The sequence below is a fragment of the Theobroma cacao genome, chromosome 9 (assembly GCF_000208745.1).
Source record: "Theobroma cacao cultivar B97-61/B2 chromosome 9, Criollo_cocoa_genome_V2, whole genome shotgun sequence".
Classification (NCBI taxonomy): Eukaryota; Viridiplantae; Streptophyta; class Magnoliopsida; order Malvales; family Malvaceae; genus Theobroma; species Theobroma cacao.
Genome location: NC_030858.1, coordinates 35,979,523 through 36,000,586, shown reverse-complemented (window position 1 = coordinate 36,000,586; position 21,064 = coordinate 35,979,523). Strand labels below are relative to the sequence as shown.

General features: G+C 33.8%; 2 protein-coding genes and 1 pseudogene across 3 annotated transcripts; 2 read left to right on the top strand and 1 right to left on the bottom strand.

Annotated features, from left to right (window-relative positions):
* Window positions 4,159–5,995, top strand: LOC18590625 (tropinone reductase homolog At2g29290). Of its 2 annotated transcripts, XM_007016259.2 has the most exons (5): window positions 4,159–4,318; window positions 4,499–4,706; window positions 4,812–5,028; window positions 5,150–5,256; window positions 5,574–5,995. In XM_007016259.2, exons 1-5 carry the CDS (start codon window positions 4,230–4,232, stop codon window positions 5,766–5,768), a joined length of 816 nt encoding a protein of 271 aa, XP_007016321.2. In that variant the 5' UTR covers window positions 4,159–4,229; the 3' UTR covers window positions 5,769–5,995. The 2 variants fall into 2 exon arrangements, with proteins under 2 accessions (XP_007016321.2, XP_017982509.1); XM_018127020.1 differs by lacking the exon at window positions 5,150–5,256 and having other exon boundaries at window positions 5,574–5,766.
* On the top strand, window positions 6,165–9,136 carry LOC18590624 (annotated as a pseudogene).
* Window positions 17,471–18,322, bottom strand: LOC108663327. The gene is made up of 2 exons (XM_018127019.1): window positions 17,775–18,322; window positions 17,471–17,696 (listed from the first exon to the last, which is right to left on the bottom strand). Exons 1-2 carry the CDS (start codon window positions 17,934–17,936, stop codon window positions 17,490–17,492), a joined length of 369 nt encoding a protein of 122 aa, XP_017982508.1. The 5' UTR covers window positions 17,937–18,322; the 3' UTR covers window positions 17,471–17,489.

Below are 21,064 nucleotides of genomic sequence, written 5' to 3'. Positions count from 1 at the left end.
TTTTAAGTTGGAGTGTTGAAAATGTCTATATAAGGGAAAGTGTATTGATACATTCTTGGCTGGAAAAATAATATGAAGCAATCTAGACATTTTCTATCAATAAATTCAAAGAATGTATTGATAGATTTGAACTAAGATGAACATCTATCGATACATTGTTCAAATGTATCAATAAATTCAAAGAATGTATTGATAGATTTGAACTAAGATGAACATCTATCGATACATTGTTCAAATGTATCAATAGATCTGAAATAGGAGGCATTCAATGGAAAAAGTATCGATAGATTCTCAAATCATCGATAGATTTCAGGCAGAAAGCATTCTGTTTGAAATCTAACGATACTATCGATACATGACTCCATGTATTGATAGATTTGAAGGAAAATTGTGCAAATGTATCAATACATCCCTATATAATTGCAAAAATAAAAAGGGTCTTAGCATTCCATTCAATTTAAAACAAAACCCAAACCCCTTTCTCTCTCCACCCACCAAAACCCTAGGGCCCCAACTTGATTTTTAGGCTCAATTAAAGTGGATTAAAGCTTGGAAAGCCACTCTAGAGGTAAGGTTAAGCATTTTTACCAATTGATTTTTGATTTAATTGATTTAGAATTTTGAAACCCATTCATTTTAGCGCAGGTATAATTCTCCCTTGATTTTGCTGGAGATTTGGAGTTAAGATTTGGGTAATCTAACATTTAAGGTAAGGATTTAAGCCTTTTAAACTTTAGATTTGGAACATAGGTTTTATAACAATGAAAAGTTAGAATAAAGCTTATTTTTGAAAAGTTGAAAAATTTGAAAGCTAGGAAATAATTATTATTTTGATTTGTTCAAGAGGAAATTGAACCTATTGACTTATTGGTGAGCTAGGCAATGGCTGGAGGCTAGAAGTTGAGCTTGGTTATGAAAAAGTGCCTTCGACTGTTATTGTGAGTGGGTTTATTTGTTAAATAAAATGGATGTCATGCATCACGCATTGAATGATGCACTACCATGGTACGAAAATATTATGTACATATATAAATGCCTAGATGGATGTGTCTAAATTAATAAATTATATATATATATATGATATAAATGTTGTGTATGTGTGTGCCATAGCGCAAGCCACATAGTGGTGGATAGCGGTGTATGTTTGAGCCTTGACTAGGAAGTCTAGTGAATTATGAGGAATGTCTAGGAATAGTTACTCTAGACAATTAACCTCTTAGAGGATTATGAATATCTGATGCCTTGGAGAATCGAGAGCACTTAGAAATGGTATTGAGCTAGATAATATTTGAAATTCATTAAGAATAATCTTTGATGTGAAATGGTGGATATATGTGATATCAAAGGCATGATGGCCTTGATTGTGGATTTATATTCCGTTCGATGAGGAGAATTTCGGACGTTGGTTTGATTTAAGGTTGAGTGGAGTCCTATTGTTGTGACTTTGTTCTATGCCTAAAGGGATAGTGGTATTAGTCCCACTTGATGCCATTTGTCGAGTACCTTTAAATGATGACTTTGATTCTTCGTCAATTGTTTCAACATTGAGCATGATCTGTTCTCCACCGAATGTTTCAACTCCAAGCGTGATCTGATCCTCTGCCCATTGCTTCGGCACGTGCGTGATTTAATGCTCCACCAACGACTTAAACTTGAACGTGATTTAACTCTGTCGATTAGCCAACATGTGTGATTTGATTATGTCCAAGAATGATCACTCTATGATTATGATTTGAAATATGAGTGATATGTTATGACCTCGAGTAAATAGAGATAAATTTGAATTTAATATGACACATTGGCAAATATGGTGTGCCTATGAAGATCAAATTTGTAATGGCTTCATAAATAAGCCTAATTTGATATGCATTATTTACGGACATATAATGGTATCCATATGATTTGAGAAATTTATGGAATACTCTTAAGGATGAATGATATACCCCTAATATTGGAAATGTTTGTTAGAACATTTTGTATGCATGATGGTGTAATATGTGTGTGTGTGTGTGTGTGTGTGTGTATGACTATCTATACCAATATATTTGAGTTGTTTGCACCTCTTACTATTAGATAATTCACCCTTTTATTGTAGCATGTGCAGATAAATAAGTCATTGGGCAGTGTGTGGCTAGGGCCATCATTTAACAAACCAATTTTGGCATTTGGTAAGTCTCCATTTTGATATATCAACCCTGCTATGTTTGACTATGGGTTTTCCACTTCAGAATTAGCTTTCAGCATGTATTGGCATCATGTCAATTTATGTTATTATTGTATTAAGAGTTGTATGAGACCAACCACCTTGTTAGCCAATGTATGGCTTGTGTAGGTTCAGAAACAGCATGAACTATGTGCCAATGTCGCGGATCTCACATCAGTAAGAGATGAGGTGAGTCTTGAGTATATAAACATGGGTCTTTCATCACCTATCAAGCATGTCTTTTGGATTAGAAACATGGATCTATGATTTATAGGCTTACTTAAGCTCTATTTTTAAAGTTTAAGACCATATGGGGTTGGGCTTAAGTTTCGGCTTATGACAAGTGGTGTCAAAGCAAACTCAGATATTCACTAATGTAAGCCCCCATGAGAGATACAAAGATCAAGGTAGACCCGAACTAGCGTAAGAGTCTCTCTCCTCTACGGGTAAAGAGGGTGGGCTTAAGTTCCGGCTTGTGACAAGTGGTATCAAAGCAAACTCAGATATTCACTAATGTGGGCCCCCATGAGAGATATAAGGGTCAAGGTAGACCTGAATTAGAGTAAGAGTCCCTCTCCTCTACAAGTAAAGAGCCAGTGCAACAAAAGTATTACATAATTAGGTGGGGTAAAATGTCATGGATCTCACATCAATAAGAGATGAAGTGGGTCTTGGATATATAAACATGGATCTTCCACCACCTATTAGGCATGTCTTTTGGGTTGAGAATATGGGTTCATGATTTATAGGCTTACTTAAGTTTTATTTTCAGAATTCAAGGTCACACGAGGTTGAGCTTAAATTTTGGCCCATGACACCAAGGGGTAATTGACATGTATTTGAATTTAAATTATATTATGAATATACAATTGTGGAAAACCCTTGGCTATGTGTTATATGTTCTAATTTGATCCAAAATTTTGTACACTTGCTAAGATCTCGTGGGTTTTGCCTGCTGGGCTCGTGCATCAATGACAGCTCCCCGATTTGGATCGTGACATTATTAATTAAGTTTATTATCCATTTTCTTAATATATATAAAAATATATTTTATATATTAATATATATATATATAATTAGCGTATTTTTTGAGTGGATTGGTTCAAAAATTTTAAATCCAAGAACTGACCAAAAAACTAATTAGACTAAACATTTTAGATCAATTGATCCAATGATATAATTAGACCAAACCATTTTATCAAAATTGTATTTGATTTGAGTGGATAATTAATCTAGTTTGGTTTGCTCATCCCTACAGGTAGTATAATAATAAATTCAGTGATTGGAGCAACCACTTTNTATATATATATATAAAAATATATTTTATATATTAATATATATATATATAATTAGCGTATTTTTTGAGTGGATTGGTTCAAAAATTTTAAAACCAAAAACCAACCAAAAAAATCAATTGGACCAAACATTTTGAACCAATTAATTTAATGAACCAATTAGACCAAACCATTTTATCAAAATTGTATTTGATTTGAGTGGATAATTAATCTAGTTTGGTTTGCTCATCCCTACAGGTAGTATAATAATAAATTCAGTGATTGGAGCAACCACTTTCCTAGGTGATAATTTTTCATATGATTTTTGTCAAACATTTATCTAAACAATAAAAACTTGACCAATGGTTGGTTAATTATTCTGTTATTACTCCTTAAACATGGATGAAAAAGAAAATCAACTACCTCCCTAATTGTTGAGTAATTAGTAATGCCTTATGCACCTAAATAATTATGAAGGAGAGCTAATTAAAAGCAAGGTCTAATGGCTATTGGTATTACCAAGCACAATGGGATATGGACAACGGTATCTTATTCTTTATTGACTATAGCCCTTGTCCATACATTGTGACTGCCGTGTGGAACCAAAACTACTTAACTGCTGTCCTTTTCTCCCATTTAATTTCCTATGGAATCTTTTGTACCAATGGCGAATGTGGGAAGGCAACTATGTGCCACACATAATATATCTCAACTGCAAGCAGACAAAGGAAGAGGCAGACAGAGAAGTAAGAATGGCTGAAGCAGATAGCTCTAGCAAGGATAACAGATGGAGTCTGCATGGCATGACTGCCCTTGTTACTGGTGGAACCAAAGGAATCGGGTTCTTTTTCTCTCTTCCCCCTCTCTCTCTCTTTTGATTCTTGGACTTTTTTACATGAAAATATATAACATTTTTTATATATTCAAAGACCACAGCCCTTTGTTGCTGCTTTATTCTTGATATTGGGGACTGTTTTGCTCCTTTACCTGCTGTTTGACTGACACCAAGTACTGCAATCAGGCATGCTATCGTAGAGGAACTAGCGGGACTAGGAGCAAGAATTCATACATGCTCCCGAACCGAAACCGAGCTCAACAAGTGCTTACTTGAATGGCAAGCAAAGGGCTTCCAAGTTACTGGTTCAGCCTGTGATGTTTCGTCTAAGGCCCAAGGGGAAAAGCTAATTAACACTGCCTCCTCTGTATTCAACGGGAAACTTGACATCCTGGTGATTATCATCATCTGCTTTCCTACTTCCTTCCAAAATTACTGGGTGTCATAATTTCTTGAGTTTTTGTGAAATTCGTGGTTCTGATGTTTGGTGCGACTGCAGATAAACAATGTGGGAACCATTGTTGCAAAGCCGATTTCAGAGGAAACGGCTGAAGAAGTTTCATTTCTCATGGGTACCAATTTTGAATCAGCTCATAACTTGAGCCTACTTGCACATCCTCTTCTGAAAGCTTCAGGGGCAGGAAGCATTGTGCTTCTCTCTTCAATTGCTGGCCTAACACCAGTAAGAACTTTGCCTACATATGGAGCAACCAAAGGTAACTCTCTTGCCTGATATACTACCTCTACTGCAAGTATATATGCACAAATTCATTTCGAAATTGAAGGTTTGACCTTAAATTTTTTGCCATTTCCCTGAATATCATGTATCTGTTTCAGGGGCCATGAACCAGCTTGCAAAACACCTTGCATGTGAGTGGGCGGGAGATAATATTAGGGTCAACGCTGTTGCACCTTCACTGATCAGAACTCCCCTTGCTGAACCTGTAAATAGCTTTCCCTAGGCTTATCATCATTCAGCATGATCATAATAGGACTTAGCCAGCACGAATATCGTCCAATATAAAAATAAAAGTGATTTTGTTGGAGAAAAGATGAACATGTGGGATCACTTTAGCACCATGACAAGAACTTAGAAAAATGCTATTTAGCAGAAGAGGCAACAGGCCAACCTAACATTAGCAGACCAAATGCTACATTGTCCTTGCTAGAAAACTGGGAAAGCTTCGTCAAAGCATACTTTACTCCACATTCTCCAATTTTGAAAGAGCTGATTACGATTGTTTTCCGTTCTCCTTTGTAGGTTTTTCATGATGAAAAAGCACTTGAGGCTTTCATCACTAAGATTCCGATGGGACGCGCCGGAGAGCCAAAGGAAGTCTCGTCATTGGTGGCATTTCTCTGCCTGCCTGCAGCTTCTTATATAACAGGGCAGATTATTTACGTTGATGGAGGGATCACACTGAACGGCCTCTTCTTCCCATCAAACATAGCTTGAAAAGAAATTGAACACCACCCACCCCACTTCGCAATTTGCCATGTATAAGACTCTTACAATAAGACTCCTTTCAACTAGACGTGTCATGGGTCGGCCAAGGCCAGAGCCTGAGAAGGCTAGTTCAAGCCCATTCATATGCCTGAACTTTGTTTTTATGCCTAAACAAAGAAACCCAGCATGTATGTAACTTTGATCCTCTATAAACCGTATTTGCATATTTTGGGCTTTGTTGAAACGAGCAACCAAATCTGAATGGTACCTTGAAAAATGATTCCACACTCATTTCACAGGGCAAGCTCGTAAATCTTCTTTTAACTTACTAAACACGTTTTTTGAATTAAAATAGCAAGTACTATTAGAATCTATCCAATTTTTCATTAATATATTATTTGTTTAAAATTGCCACTCATTGTGACCACATTATGGAAACAACTACTCAACTGCTGTCCTTTCCCCATTTAATTTCCTATTGAATCTTTTGTCAGCAATGACCTACGTGGGAAGAAACTGTCTATATATACTTAATATATCTCAACTACAAGCCGAGAGAGAGAGAAGTAAGAATGGCTTAAGCAGATAACTCTAGGAAGGACAACAGATGGAAGTAAGAATGGCTCAATCAGATAACTCTAGGAAGGACAACAGATGGAGTCTTCAAGGCATGACTGCACTTGTTACTGGTGGAACCAAAGGAATCGGGTTCTCTTTCTCTCTTCTCCCTCTCTTTCTTTTTACCTTCTGCTTTTGTTAATTTGATACTACACCTCGTTTCTTGCTGCTTTACCTTTCAATATATAATATACTCGAAATTGGGGGACGGTTCATATATATCAGGCCATTGACATTGTCTTCTCCTTTACTTCCCTCATTGACTATTCACTTAGGTACAACAACTTAAGAATTAGTTATATGTTTATTGACAATGACAAAACCTTTTATGTATACCCAGAACTATACAGTTCTGAATGCGATAAAGCATTATGTGGATTGAGTAAGTTAATAAAATCCTGAGACAGGTTCTGGAACAAAAACAAAAACAATAAATAAAAACTTGTGCTTTGTTGTTTATACATTTTAATTAGATGCGACTTTTTAACTAGGGGCGCTTGGTATGAAGTGATGAAGTGATCTGTTTTGGTGATTAGATCATTATATTCGATAAAAGATTTTGTAAATCAAGGAAAAACAGGAATTAGATTTTTGTGTTGCTAAAAGTGACTGTGATGGTCGGTTCACCAAGACGATTTTGATTTCATTTATTGGATTCTAGGGGAAATTGTTAAAGGCTTATATTACAATTAACATGCTGATGTGAAGACATTAATTTACTTTTCCTTGGATTATGCCAAGACGGAGCTAATATTTTACTCATCACAAATTAATACTGCAACCAGGCATGCTATCATAGAGGAATTAGCTGGACTGAGAGCAAGAATACACACATGCTCCCGGACTGAAACGGACCTCAACAAATGCTTACTTGACTGGGCAGCGAAGGGTTTCCAGGTTACTGGTTCAGTCTGTGATGTATCATCGCAGGCCCAAAGAGAGAAGCTAATAAACAGTCTCCTCTGAATTTGGAGGAAAACTCAACATCCTGGTAAGTAAACATCCATTCTGATTCTTTTCTTTTTCTGGTAACTCTGTTGAAGTTGGAATGCATCTCTTTAACCATTGCTAGTGTTTATCTGAGCAACCAGCAGATACTACATGCTGGTGCATAAGACTCATTTAAGTTTAGTCTTATTTTTTATGTTGCAGTCAGTTACTGTTGGTTATCCTACTTGGCACATGTTAGTCTACCACTTAGAATTATGGATCAGTTATCTATTGAGTTTACTTAGTGGGTAGTTTTCAGTTTCTAATTTCATGTCTTATGGTTCTCTTTTTATTCCCTGTACTTAAGCTTTAAGTAGCAAACTGATATGAATGAAGAAGTTGTTCTATTTTTTCTTCACTTTGCTGCTCTTAAGCATTCTCTTTACTCTCCTTCCTTCCCCCCCCCCCCTTTTTTTTTTTCACTTTATTTTTTGGAAGTTCATCAAACTCTCATTCTGCATAGTGTCTCGACTCCTGAGTTTTGCTAATGAGACGACATTTGTGATTGCAACAATGCCAAACTAGTATCCTCAAATATCAATATAAATGCCAAATTGGTGTGGCTATAGATTAACAATGTGGGGACAGCTATTTTAAAGCCGACTCCAGACATCACCACTGAAGATTTCTCATTTATGATGGGGACCAATTTTGAGTCTGCTTACAACTTGTCAACTTGCCTATCCTCTTTTGAAAGCTTCAGGGGCAGGAAGCATTGTTTTTCTCTCTTCGATTGCTGGTGTGGTATCAGTAAGTTTTGGATCTTTATATGGAGCAACAAAAGGTATGTGCGTGTATATATATATAATTTTCCTGGCAAATGAAACCTTTATTGCAAGCATATAGTTGAGTAATCGTTCAAGATTGAGAATTTAGGTTGCCATTCCATTATTTGCAGGAGCCATGAACCACCTTGCAAAATACTTGGCATGTGAGTGGGCAAAGGACAACATAAGGGTCAACTCTGTTGCACCTTGGTTCATCCGAACTCCCCTTACTGAAGATGTAAAATATATATATTTTTCCTCCCATGCTTGTAGTCTTTAAGTTTATCAGCATGATCATATCATTCAGAGTAATCAAAAAGGATATCCAAGGAGAATTATGAAGTAAATCACAACAAATAAGTATATTGGTTGCTAGGATTTTCATATTATTAAAAAGTATATGGCAAGAACTCATAAATGCTGGAAAGGCTACACTACAGCATGCAAGTTTTTGTTCCTCAAACTGTATTACGTTTTAAGTGTTGTTAATTAGCAGTATCTATACTTGTTGTCCTCCTTGCTTGCAGTACATTCAAAAGTTTTCAGAGAATATCATCTCTCGAACTCCAATGGGACGCATTGGAGAGCCAGAGGAAGTGTCATCCTTGGTGGGATTCCTGTGTCTACCAGCATCCTCTTATATAACAGGGCAGACTTTTTGCATCGATGGGGGCATGTCAGTGAATGCCTTCTTCTACCATGAGACCCTGCTCGGGATGAGCAGCCAAGCTAATTCCCTATCTTGAAATGGTGCATAAGGCTTTGCCCAAGAAACAAAACAAGAAAAATAAGAAATGATGCATTTGGCTTTGGCACCGCAGCTACTGCTTCCTAGTTGTTGCTTCTCTTTGTCTTTCTTTTTCCTCTTAATCTGCCAGTTCGAGTATGCAGCTGGTCAATAAAAAAAAATTCTGAACTGTTGCACTTGTTTGAATTTGGATTTTCTTTCTGTTGTCTACCATAATGAAACAAAAGCTGTTGCTTCTTTTATTTTGGCTATAATTACTCTTCTACAATATATATATATATGTGTGTATGTATTGTTGCCATCTGTAATTGATAATGTCATGATATAAATTAATATTCAATAATTAAAAGGCCTATTAGTACATTGCATAAATAAATCCAAAGAGAGAAGACATTAAGTGAAAATTAGTTAATAGAAGAGAAGTAATGTTTTAGAAAGGGTAGGCTCACAAAAATCCATAATTTTTTAGCCAATGGCATATTGTGGAATTAGAACATACACTAAAACGTCTATAAATTAATATCTTTAGGATCATAAAAATTTATTAATTAATTAAAATGTCATTCAATCGATAAATTAATAATTTATTAATTTATGATTAATTAATAAAAAATAATTTATTAAAGTATTTTTTAATTTTTTTAAAATATAAAACTTAATACATGTATTATATTTTGTGATTATATGAATATTACATAATTACTAAATTACGATACATCATTATTCTATGTATTTCTTTCCAAAACAAGTTATGAGTGTAATTAGTTTTATTAAATAAAAGTCATGAATCTATCCAATGGGACGCATTGGACAGCCAGAGGAAGTGTCATCCTTGGTGGGATTCTTGTGTCTACCAACATCCTTTTATATAACAGGGTAGACTTTTTGCATCGATGGGGGCATGTCAGTAAATGCCTTCTTCTACCCTGAGACCTTGCTCGGGAAGAACAGCTAGGTTAATTCCCTATCTTGAAAGAGCACATAAGGCTTTCCCCAAGAAACAAACAAGAAAAAATAAGAAGAGGAAATTATGAACAATAACTTACATTTCAAAAATAACCATCAAAATAAATTTAACTGTTTTTAACCATATTTAGCCATAACTTGACAAAAATACCCTTGAATCTATTTCAAATAAATTAAATCATTCATCACAATTTCTCCCCATTTATGCTTCCGATTTCTCTCATCGCCATCCCACTCTCTCTATTTTTATCGATTTCTCTCTTCGGCATTCATCTGTTATGCTCCCGATTTCTTTCTCTCACGTTTTTAGATTTTTCTTTCCTGCGCTTTCAAGACACCAAGCGATGGTTTTGATGTGCTTGGGTGGGTGACTATTTGAAAATTTTGATTTTTAGGTATTTTGGATTAAACTAAAATGGTAGAAATAATCACAGATGTTTGAAATAGCTTTTAATTGTATCAATTCGGAACCTAGACATCGATAAACTCAAAATTTTGAAATTTATAAACTTATGTTTTCAAAGAAATTTTTTTTCGATTTTTAGTCGAAATAGGTGTTTTAGATAAGAAAATTTGTGTTTTGATTTATGAAAACATATTAAAAATACTTTAATCGATGCCAAATTGTCAAAAAAAAAAATGAAGAGAGTTGAGAAGATTTGAAATTTTGGTTCGTAAGTAACAACAACATTTTAGGCATTAAAGTGTCACAAAATGTATTTGAATATGACGTATAACAACAATATTTTTTCAACATGGCGTGTAACAATAATATTTTTTCTTCAATATGGTGTGTAACAACCTAACCATGGTGTGTCACATGTTTTTGTACATGACATGTAACAACCTAACCATGGCATGTCACATGTTTTTGTACATGACGTGTAGTAACCTAACTATAATGTGTAACAACCTAAACATAACGTGTCACATGTTTTTGTACATGACATGTAACATATTTTTGTATATGACATGTAACAACCTAACCATGGCGTGTTATATGTTTTTGTACATGGCGTGTAACAACATAACCATAGCATGTAGCAACTTAACTATGATGTGTTACATGTATCTGTACATGGCGTGTAACATGTTTTTGTACATAACGTGTAACAACTTAACCATGGCGTGTAACAACCTACCATGATGTGTCACATGTTTTTGTACATGACGTGTAACAACCTAACCATAGCGTGTCATATGTTTTTGTACATAGCGTGTAACAACCTAACCATGACATGTCACATGTTTTTGTACATAACGTGTAACATGTTTTTGTACATAGTGTGTAACAACCTAACCATGGTGTGTCACATGTTTTTGTGCATGGCATGTAACAACCTAACTATGACGTGTCACATGTTTTTATACATGGCGTGTCACATGTTATTGTACATGGCGTGTAACATATTTTTGTACATGGTATGTAACATCATGGCTTGTAATTTTATATCTTCATTAAAGGTAGTTTTGTTCAACTTGATTAAAAATAGTTAAAATTATAAAGAGGACTATTTTTGAAAACATCTTCTCTATAAGAGTTGTTTTTATTAATGCCCCAAAAACGAAATGATGCATTTGGCTTTGGCACAGTAGCTACTGCTTCCTAGTTGTTGCTTGTCTTTCTCTTTCTTTTTTCGCTTAATCTGCTAGTCCAAGTATGCAGCTGGTCAATAAAAAAAATTATGAGCTGCTGCACTTGCTTGAATTTAGATTTTCTTTCTGTTGTCTACCATAATGAAACAAAAGCCACAGCTTCTTTCATTTTGGCTATAATTACTCTTCTACAAAATATGTGTGTGTGTCTATATGCGTTGTTGCCATCTGTAGTTGATAATGTCATGATATAAATTAATATTGAATAATTAAATGGCTTATTAGTACATTGCATAAATAAATCCAAAGAGAAATAAGACATTAAGTGAAAATTAGTTAATAGAAAAGAAGTAATGTTTTAGAAAGGGTAGGCTCACGAAAATCCACAATTTTTTAGCCAATGCAATATTGTGGAATTAGAACATACACTAAAACATCTACAAATTAATATCTTTAGGATCAAAAAAATTTATTAATTAATTAAGATATCATTTAATCGATAAATTAATAATTTATTAATTTATCATTAATTAATAAAAAACTAATTTATCAAAGTATTTTTTATTTTTTTAAAATATAGAACTTAACACATGTATTGTATATTGTGATTATATGAATATTACATAATTACTGAATTACGATATATCATTGTTCTATGTATTTCTTTCCAAAACAAGTTATGAGTGTAATTAGTTGTATTAAATAAAAGTCATGAATCTATCCATTTTTGCAACAACCTAAACTCACATTTGATGTAAACTTAATTAATACACTTCATGAACATTAAGTCATACAAAAACATTTATAAAAAGAATATACAATATCACAAATGATAAAATTAAACACAATGGCTTCTCATCTTAAAAGTATAAAGAAATCAACAATGACAAAAGAAATGCGTAAAGTATTTTGTGAGTACAACATAGAAAATCCAAATTGCACCTAAAAGCAATTACAATAGTGAGTGTCAAAAAAGTTTAACTTGCAAATAAGTCAAGTAACAATATCAAATATGATTAAGAGGTCTATTTATCAACCAACATTGAAAAAGGTGATGCCAAACAATACAAAATTGCAAAATTCCTGAAACTAGAGAAGTTACTCTATGAGTGGTTTGTTTAATATAAAGAAAAGTTATAAATGAGATCCAAAGAGACATCAATTTCAAGAAAAACAAATAGCATTGGGGTCATATTTTACAAAGGCTTCTTAATTAAGTTTTATATATTATAATATATATATATATATATATATATAATTTTGATATATTAGGAGATTATTAATTTATATTTCAAGTGAAACTTATGTGTTTGTGTTTTTTTAAAATGTATTATTTTATAAATTTAGTGAATTATCAATTTACCACATTGATCCTAAGTCGAAATTGATCAAAAACATTATTTATTCGAGTTTATTAATTTATCGATATTAATTTATAGAAATTTTAATATCTAAGTTAACAAAAAAGAGAGATTGGAATTTGATTCACTCTTTCCATCTTCTGAAAGGCTATGAATTATATCCCAGTGAATAGACTACAAATTTTAAATATAACTTGCTCTATAACTCTTGCCTCATAATGTCTGTTGTGTTATAATTGTTAAAATTGTAAAAAAATATGTATACAAATCGGGACCTATTGTGCCTTCTTAATTAGTCGATGTAATGTAAAGATACAAGCCTCTTCATGTGAAAAAAAAAATGATATACTTGTTTGATTTTTTTTGAGTTGAGATTTATATCACGTGGACTTCGAAAGATGTTGAGATGATATGTTTTGTTATTTTTTAATTTAAATAATTATTGAAAAAAATAATTTTAGAATATTTTTTAAAAATTGTGAATTCAAAAGAGTTTTATAAATTCTCCTTTTTGATAGCAAGATGTAAAGTTTCTTGAACATCAAAAGTGTCTTTTTCTAAAAATTGATGATCACATAAAGAAAGAACATCTACCTTCTCTCCTCTCGCCGCCTTTCACGTCATCAGTCCTTATTGAAAACCCTTTTTTCTTCTCCTCTCTTTGCCTTCTATCTTTCTACGCATCTCTCTTTATATATTTTTATGGATTGTGGATTTGCTTTACTTTAAATTATATTCTTTTTGTATATAAAAAATCACATATGATAGGTGTATTTTACTCAATAAAAATATGATTTTATTAAATATTAAAATTAAAAAAATATGCCTAAAATAAAATTTTCTTTGTTGACAATAAACCCTTGTTGTCATCTAGGATTGAGAAAGAATTCATCTAGAATTGGCTCGAGAATAAATATTTTGCCATGCATTAATTGTGACAGTTGTTCGAAAACGACTTCTCAAATGTTGTCTTTCCCCCCCCCCCCCCTTTAATTTCCTATTGAATCTTTTGTCAGCAATAGCCTTTGTGGGAATTAACATATCTCAACTACAAGCCGTCAGAGAGAGAAGTAAGAATGGCTCAAGCAGATAGCTCTAGGAAGGACAACAGATGGAGTCTTCAAGGCATGACTGCACTTGTTACTGGTGGAAGCAAAGGAATCGAGGTTCTTAATTTTTCTCTCTTCTCTCTCTCTTTCTTTTTTACCATATGCTCTTTACAAGTTTGATGCTACACCTCGTTTCTTGCTGCTTTACCTTTCAATGTTATATAATATACTCGAAATTGGGAGACTCTTCATATATGTTAAGCCATTGACATTTTCTTCCTTTTGAATATATATTTGTTTTCAATGACAAAACTTTTTACGTATGCACAGAACGACACATTCATGAATATAACAAAGCATCCTATGGATTGCGCAAGTTTTTAAAATCTTGAGACAAGTTATGGAGGAAAAACGCAAACAAAATATAAAGAACTTTGCTTCATTGTTTATACATGTTAATTAGATGTGACTTTTTAACTAGGAACGTTTATGAGATGATCTGCATTTGGTGATTGTAGATACTAGATTTTGGTTAATACTGTTACTTTAAAGAATTACGTTACAATATAATGTTGTACAGAGAACAACTAGAACAAGTGAAGTGCTACTTCACGCAGAATAAGTAAAACAAGTGAAGTGCTACTTCACGTAGAATAAGTAGAACAAGTGAAGCACTACTTCACGCAGAACAACTAGAACAAGTGAAGTGCTACTTAACGTAAAATAACTAGAATAAATAGAACACTACTCCATATGGAACAATTAATACAAGTAGAACAACTACTTCGAATAAAATAACCACTTCATTTGGATGACAGTGAAAGCAACTCAAAACAAATGACAGGGTTTATGGGTTACTTTCATCTTGGGATGTTCCAAAGAGTTTGGCTTGGTGGCTCAGATATGGAGATAGTTAAGAGGTCTTCCTCTTAACCCTTTCCTGAAGTACAACTGTTTCACCCTCTTACCTTATTCTTGTATACTTATTCATGTACAGCTTATTCTCTTGTACCTATTCTCGTACAGCTTCTTCTCTTGTACCTATTCTTGTACACCTATTTTCTATTACCCTTACTTGAGAACAAGTCTTATTACATCCAATTACAGTAACGGTTACTTACATTAATATTCTTCATAATAATGTCATTCATTAAGCGCATTAAAGCATATTCTTATGTAACCATCACTTTTAGCATTATATATAGAGCCTCACAATTCATTTGGAATGACTCTTCTCTCCCCCTCCAAGCTAACACATTCTCAACTTGAGAGCTTCTCTCTCTAAATTCTCTCTATAATTATCTTATACTCTTTAAGTCTCTTCTTATTGTCTTTCACCTACCACAGTACTTAATACTTTAGGAACTGCTTCAATTTTGCTCTCTACCCCCTCTGGCACATTCTTTTACTTGTTTGCAACGCTTCCTCTCCCTATCACAAGAACCCCATTTACATTTTGGTGACTCCATTAGGGAGGAGTGATTGCATTAAGTAAAAGCTTACTAGAAAAACTTTATGTTATTGGAAGAGATGGACAGTTTCTCTGGTAACCAAAATGCATCTATTTCCACCTACATCCAAAAGCTAATGAAAATGATTGAGGCTTCTTAAGAGAGAATGCAAATGTTAGAAGACAACAATAAGCGGATGTTGGAGACCATATCTCAACTTGTATCCTTCACTTTCACCATTTTTCAAGCTCAATCTGTATACTTTAATGAGAGTGCACTTCATGAAGTCATTCCTCTAATTACAAACACTAAGGGGAATGAAGGAAATGGAGAAACTATAATTGATGTGGATGTTTAGGGAAGAGTTCTTCTTCTCTACTCAAGATAAGGTTAATCTCCTTGATTTGGGAACAGAATATCAAAAGTCTAAAGAAGACCTTATGGAATACATCTAACACTTTAGAGAAAGGGTGATGGATATACAAGAGTCTTATGATAAAAAGGAGTTAGTGACGGTTTGCATTCAAAAAAAAAATGTTTGACGAGTGTAGACTACACTAGCAGAATTTACCTTTTTCAACTTTTGCTACCTTAATGGAAATGGCACAAAGAACCAATAATACGGTTCTCAAACAAAAAGGAGTTACTCGCTTCGATAGAAAGAATACTCCAATAGTGAATGCAATTTAAGGAAGAGGTAGAGAAAGAAAAGATCATTTTCAAAAGGGAATATTCCATAAGAAAATGCAAGTAAAAGAGTTGTTGATTGAGAACAACAGGGTCCAGAACAACCCGCTTCCTGCTCATGTATGATATTTCTATGACTTTAACTCTTCATCGTTTTATGAATTGCAATTTGACATTAAAAAAAATTTCATATTCAGTCGCTAGCTTTATCGCTTATATTTTGGTTGTAATTATATTATACTATTAGTCGCAAGTTTTATCGCTTATTCTTTGACCATAGTTCATCATTCTTACTTCAGCCGCAAGCTTTACCGCTCATATTTTGGCTGTAATGATATTCTTCTTTTGGTCACAAGCTTCATCACTTATTCTTTGACCATAATTTATTATTCACATTCCAGCCGCTAGCTTTATCGCTCATAATTTGGCTGTAATGATGTTATGCTATTGGCCGCTAGCTTTATCACTCATTTCTTGGCCCTAGCTTATTACTCACAAATTGGCCGCAGCTCTTACGCTTACTTATTTTAAGGGTTGAATTAATCTCCTTCATATCAAGTTAGAGTTAATCTCCTTGATATAAAGTTGAGAGTTCCCTTTTGGCCATATGCAATATAAGAAATGTGAATAAATATGCAATAAGCGTATAACATTATTATTATTGCAAAAGAAAAGAAATATGATATATCAATAGTGAAGTACTAGCTCAAATGAGCTTTCAAAAAGAGTAAAGGAAAAGCAAAAGACTAGTCAATTACATACTCCATAGAGAAGAGTTATTATTGGCAAATACATTTAATTATTCTTGTACTTCAACTTCACGTTTTTTCAGTAAAGCTATCTTCGCTGCAGTGTCTTCTAACTCATTCTCCAAAGAAGACTTGTTGAGAAAAATCTTGGCTTTAGATCTACAATCACTGAGACACTCAAGCTTGAATCTAAAGTTACAAGCATCATCGAAATCCTGTAACATCTGTTGCAATTCCTCTGGTGAAGTACTCATTAGTGGAGCATGGGAAATGGTTAAAGCTCTACCCAACATTTCCATCATTAAGCAAATGACGTCTACGTTCTTTACAAATGAGGTACTCCAAAACTTTTCCTTTATATTGAAAACATGCTCCAAGTATGCCACATACTCCAATGAAACTTGAAAACCATGGAAGTCAACATTCTTACCACTTTCTTCAGTATGTGTTACTTGAATGCCAAAAGCACTACTTGCATCTTTATGTTCTGGGACTAGGGAGGAAGAAACATGAAGAGTCATTGGAATAGCTCTAACATCGTCAGTATCAACTCCAACATCATGAATAACCTCAACATTTGGAGTAGCTTCAGCAACAACTTCAACAACAGGAATAATCTCAGTGTCGGAACAACCTCATCTCGAATAGCCTGCGGAGTAAGAACAATCTTAATTAAAAAAAAATGGAAGGGAACAACATCAATCAGAATAACATAGTAATATGTTTATACCTAGTTCATGGTAGAGCTCTAAACATGATTTGGAAATAAAACATCAAAATCAATGAAATCATCAAAAGGGGTTGGCTCACCCTCAACTTCAGCTTTATCAACATCAACTAATTCATCATCAGATTCATCACTACGTTCAGAGTCACATGATTCTTCCTCAGTCTCAGCTTCAAAAGTCTCTTCCTCTTCAATCGAGTTAAGTTCTACTCTCGTAGTTGTTTCTCTCTACAAAAAAAAAAGTATGATGAGGAAATGAATTTAAAAAAAAAAAGAAGTAGAAGAAGAAGTAAATGATGAACTTACTTTTCGATGCACATGTTTTGTTTGATGAGTAAGAGTGCGAGGAGCATCATTTTCTTCTTCATTTACATTTCTTTTCTTTTTGAGAGAAATCAAACGTAAGGATACATCAAAGTTACTTATAGGAGGAGTGTAGAGACAAGCTCTGGAATTAGTCAAAGGCATAATAAAATATCTTCATTCTTCAACACAATTCATCCAATAAGCAAACCATCCAGAAGTGTGAGTACCAACTCTATCAAAAGCTGTGACAGTATAACTCTTAAGTTTATCTAAACGAAGTTGAAGTCCTGCCATGAGGAATGAAGAAACGCATGAAGAAAAACTGATAGTTGAAGAAGAGTCAGGCAAAGCTGGTTGATCAAACCCAAATTGACGTGCTACTCTAAAAAGAGAATATACCTCAACAGAAAGAATATTTCTATCTCCACCTAAACTGGAACTCTCAATCATAGATGGCAATTGGGAACTGTGAACCCATACACAAAAGTTAATACATTGTGAACTCATTCTTCCAGACTGTAGAAGGTGGCGATCATAATAAATTCTAGGATCACCAAATCCATTTATGGGCCGCACATAAGGTTTGGGATTGAATTCTGTTGTCACATGCATTACTTCAAGAACATTACCTCTCGAGAGTCGATCATGCCATGCCCAAGCTCTGTAGTTGTTCCTGGATAAAGGGTTATTCACAGTAAAAGATGCAAAAGGATATGCATTAGGCACGGGAGTGCAAGTACCAAACTTTTCCCATAAGCACATTTGAATGAAGGAAGTATCCACATAAGTCAAAACTTTGTAACGCCCAGCTAACTCAACAGTTTTGAGTTGGAACAAGTCTAATCTCTTATATAGGGATCCTAAATACAGTGGAGCAAGAGGAAAACGTGTTCCCTTAACAATTTTTATTGCTAAATGAACAACTACTGAAGAGATACCATCATCTGGACACCTTGGGAGTTCGTGTCGTGCCAGCCAAAAAATTATTAAAGCTACTAGTTCATACTTATGGTCTGGGTACTCAAGAGAACCAATCTCAATTCCCTTAGCATTGAACTTTTTATAAAAAACCCCTATCCAATTGGAGAATCTTGCAACCTTCAAAGTTTTACTCAAACTCCTAAGTAGATCGAAGAACAAGTCTCGAGTACATACCTCTTCTTCAGAAAGCTTAATAGAGTGAAAATCATCCTTTCCTATACAAGGAAGTTCCAAGAGAACACATACATCTTCCAGAGTGAAGGTAAATTCCCCCCATGTAATAATCATAGTATAAGAAAACGTGCTCCACCTTGCAAGAATAGCACGCCACACATCCATCATTTTTTCTCTACGAATATTGAGCTTAGAAGTGATACGTATAGCATCAAGTATCCCAACAGAAGAGAGAAGTTTAACATAAGAAGGATTCTTCAATACCTTAGTTACCCATTCATCCCAACCATGAAGAAATTGAGAATTGGAGCCTAACTTAGTAGCAAAAAGGGGAAACTCACCACGTTCAAACCTGAATTTCAGAATAGATTGTCCTGGAATACCATTTCTTCTATGAGGAGGTGCTTTTGAGCATACACGATTCCAATCATATCCAACAGACTCATAAAGATGTTCGTCAACCTGTCTAGCATGAACCTCTTCCTAAAAACGATCTTCTCCTCTTTCTTTAATAATTTCATCTTTCAAATTTTCAAAAACAGGAGGAACTTCACCACTCTTTTCTATTATAATTTTTTTGGGAACAATTAATTTGGAATCACTATTCTTACTTTTATGTGCAGTGGTTTTCTTCCTTGTTGCAGCCCTTTCAAGCTCACCATAATTGATCTTCGAAAGGACACGCGTCCTAGGCATAGAGGATGATGAAAAAAGTTACCTACAAACATGATTATGGAAAAAGAGATAAGTATACATACTCAATAATTTTTTACTTTTACTTATTTATTATGTATAAAAAAATCACAAATAAAACTTATCAAAATTATAGATTTTGATATTATTATTTTTATATATGCAATATAAATATATATAATAAATAAGTAAAACTTAAAAAAAATTATAACTTTAAATAAAAATAAAATAATAATTAAAAATTATAAAAAAAATAAAACAATAATAATAACTTACGGCATAAACCGCGAGCTTTAAAAGAAATAGCTCGCGGTATATGCCGCGAGCTTCAATAGAAATAACTTGCGGTAAATCGCGAGGACAAAAGAAAGCTTCAAAACAAAGGTGCCGCACAAGCCACAAGCTTTAGCACCAAAACCAAGTAAAAAATAAATAAAAGCTATGGCGTGTCTTGAGGTTAAAACAAAAGTACTGTTTCCAAAGTTCTCTTCTATACTTGAGTTTATGCCGCAAGTTCTACAGTAACACTAAAACCAAAAACAGTCCTACAAAAGCCAAGTCCTATACATTAAAAAAAAAAAACACAAGAAACGCAGCTTGTGTTGCTAATAAATAAGAGGAGAAACGATGGTTTGACATGTGCTACCTTTTGTTCATTTATTTATTAATTATTTTAGTTTTTGCCTTTTTATCAAAAGCTGATATGCACTAACTTTTATTTGCTTCTTTCACTTCAACCTTTACTCATTTCTTTTATTCTAATATTTTTTCTATCAAAAACTATACATTACAATAAAATAATAAATTATAACACAAAAAAAAAGAGAGTCAACTAAAAAAAAATTATTATTATAAAATTTAAAAAAAATCGTTCAAATTAGAGTAGCTCGCGGCATGTACCGCGAGCTCTAATGGAAGCAACTCGTGGCACATACCGCGAGCTCTAATTAAAAGAGCTTGCGGCACACCGCGAGCTCCATTGCTCTATTCAAAAGAGCTCGTGGCTCCAAAGTAAAGCCATCTTCTTTATAAAAAAAAAATTTGGTCGGCAACTTTTGCCGCTACAAACTGCTCCAAAGTACACTCCCTTTCTATATATATATATATATATATATATAAACTACTGCAACTTGCAGCTTTGCCGCTACAAACTCCTCCAAAGTAAACCCCCTCTATATATATATATATATGCAGCTGGCGACTTTTGGTTGCCAATAAATTGTTCCAAAGTTAAAAACGTGTTCTTTATATAAATAAAAAAAATGATTATTACAACTTGCAGCTTTTTGCTACCAACAAATAAAAAAAAAAGAAAATTTTTGACAAGTTAGTCAGCCTTTGTTTGGTCTTTTTGCTTCAGCATTTATTTAGTTCTTTTTTTCACTTTTCTAAGGCTACATTAGGCTACATCAGGTTAACTTTCAATTGGAAAAAAAAAAAAA

Bases quoted from the DNA above. Each gene is read 5' to 3' on its own strand.
- LOC18590625 (XM_007016259.2), top strand. From the start codon at position 4,230: ATGGCTGAAGCAGATAGCTCTAGCAAGGATAACAGATGGAGTCTGCAT. The intron at 4,707-4,811 runs GTGATTATCATC...GTGCGACTGCAG, and splicing joins ACGGGAAACTTGACATCCTG to ATAAACAATGTGGGAACCAT. The intron at 5,029-5,149 runs GTAACTCTCTTG...TATCTGTTTCAG, and splicing joins TACATATGGAGCAACCAAAG to GGGCCATGAACCAGCTTGCA.
- LOC108663327 (XM_018127019.1), bottom strand. From the start codon at position 17,936: ATGCCTTTGACTAATTCCAGAGCTTGTCTCTACACTCCTCCTATAAGT. The intron at 17,697-17,774 runs GTAAGTTCATCA...TTTTTTTTGTAG, and splicing joins CAAAACATGTGCATCGAAAA to AGAGAAACAACTACGAGAGT.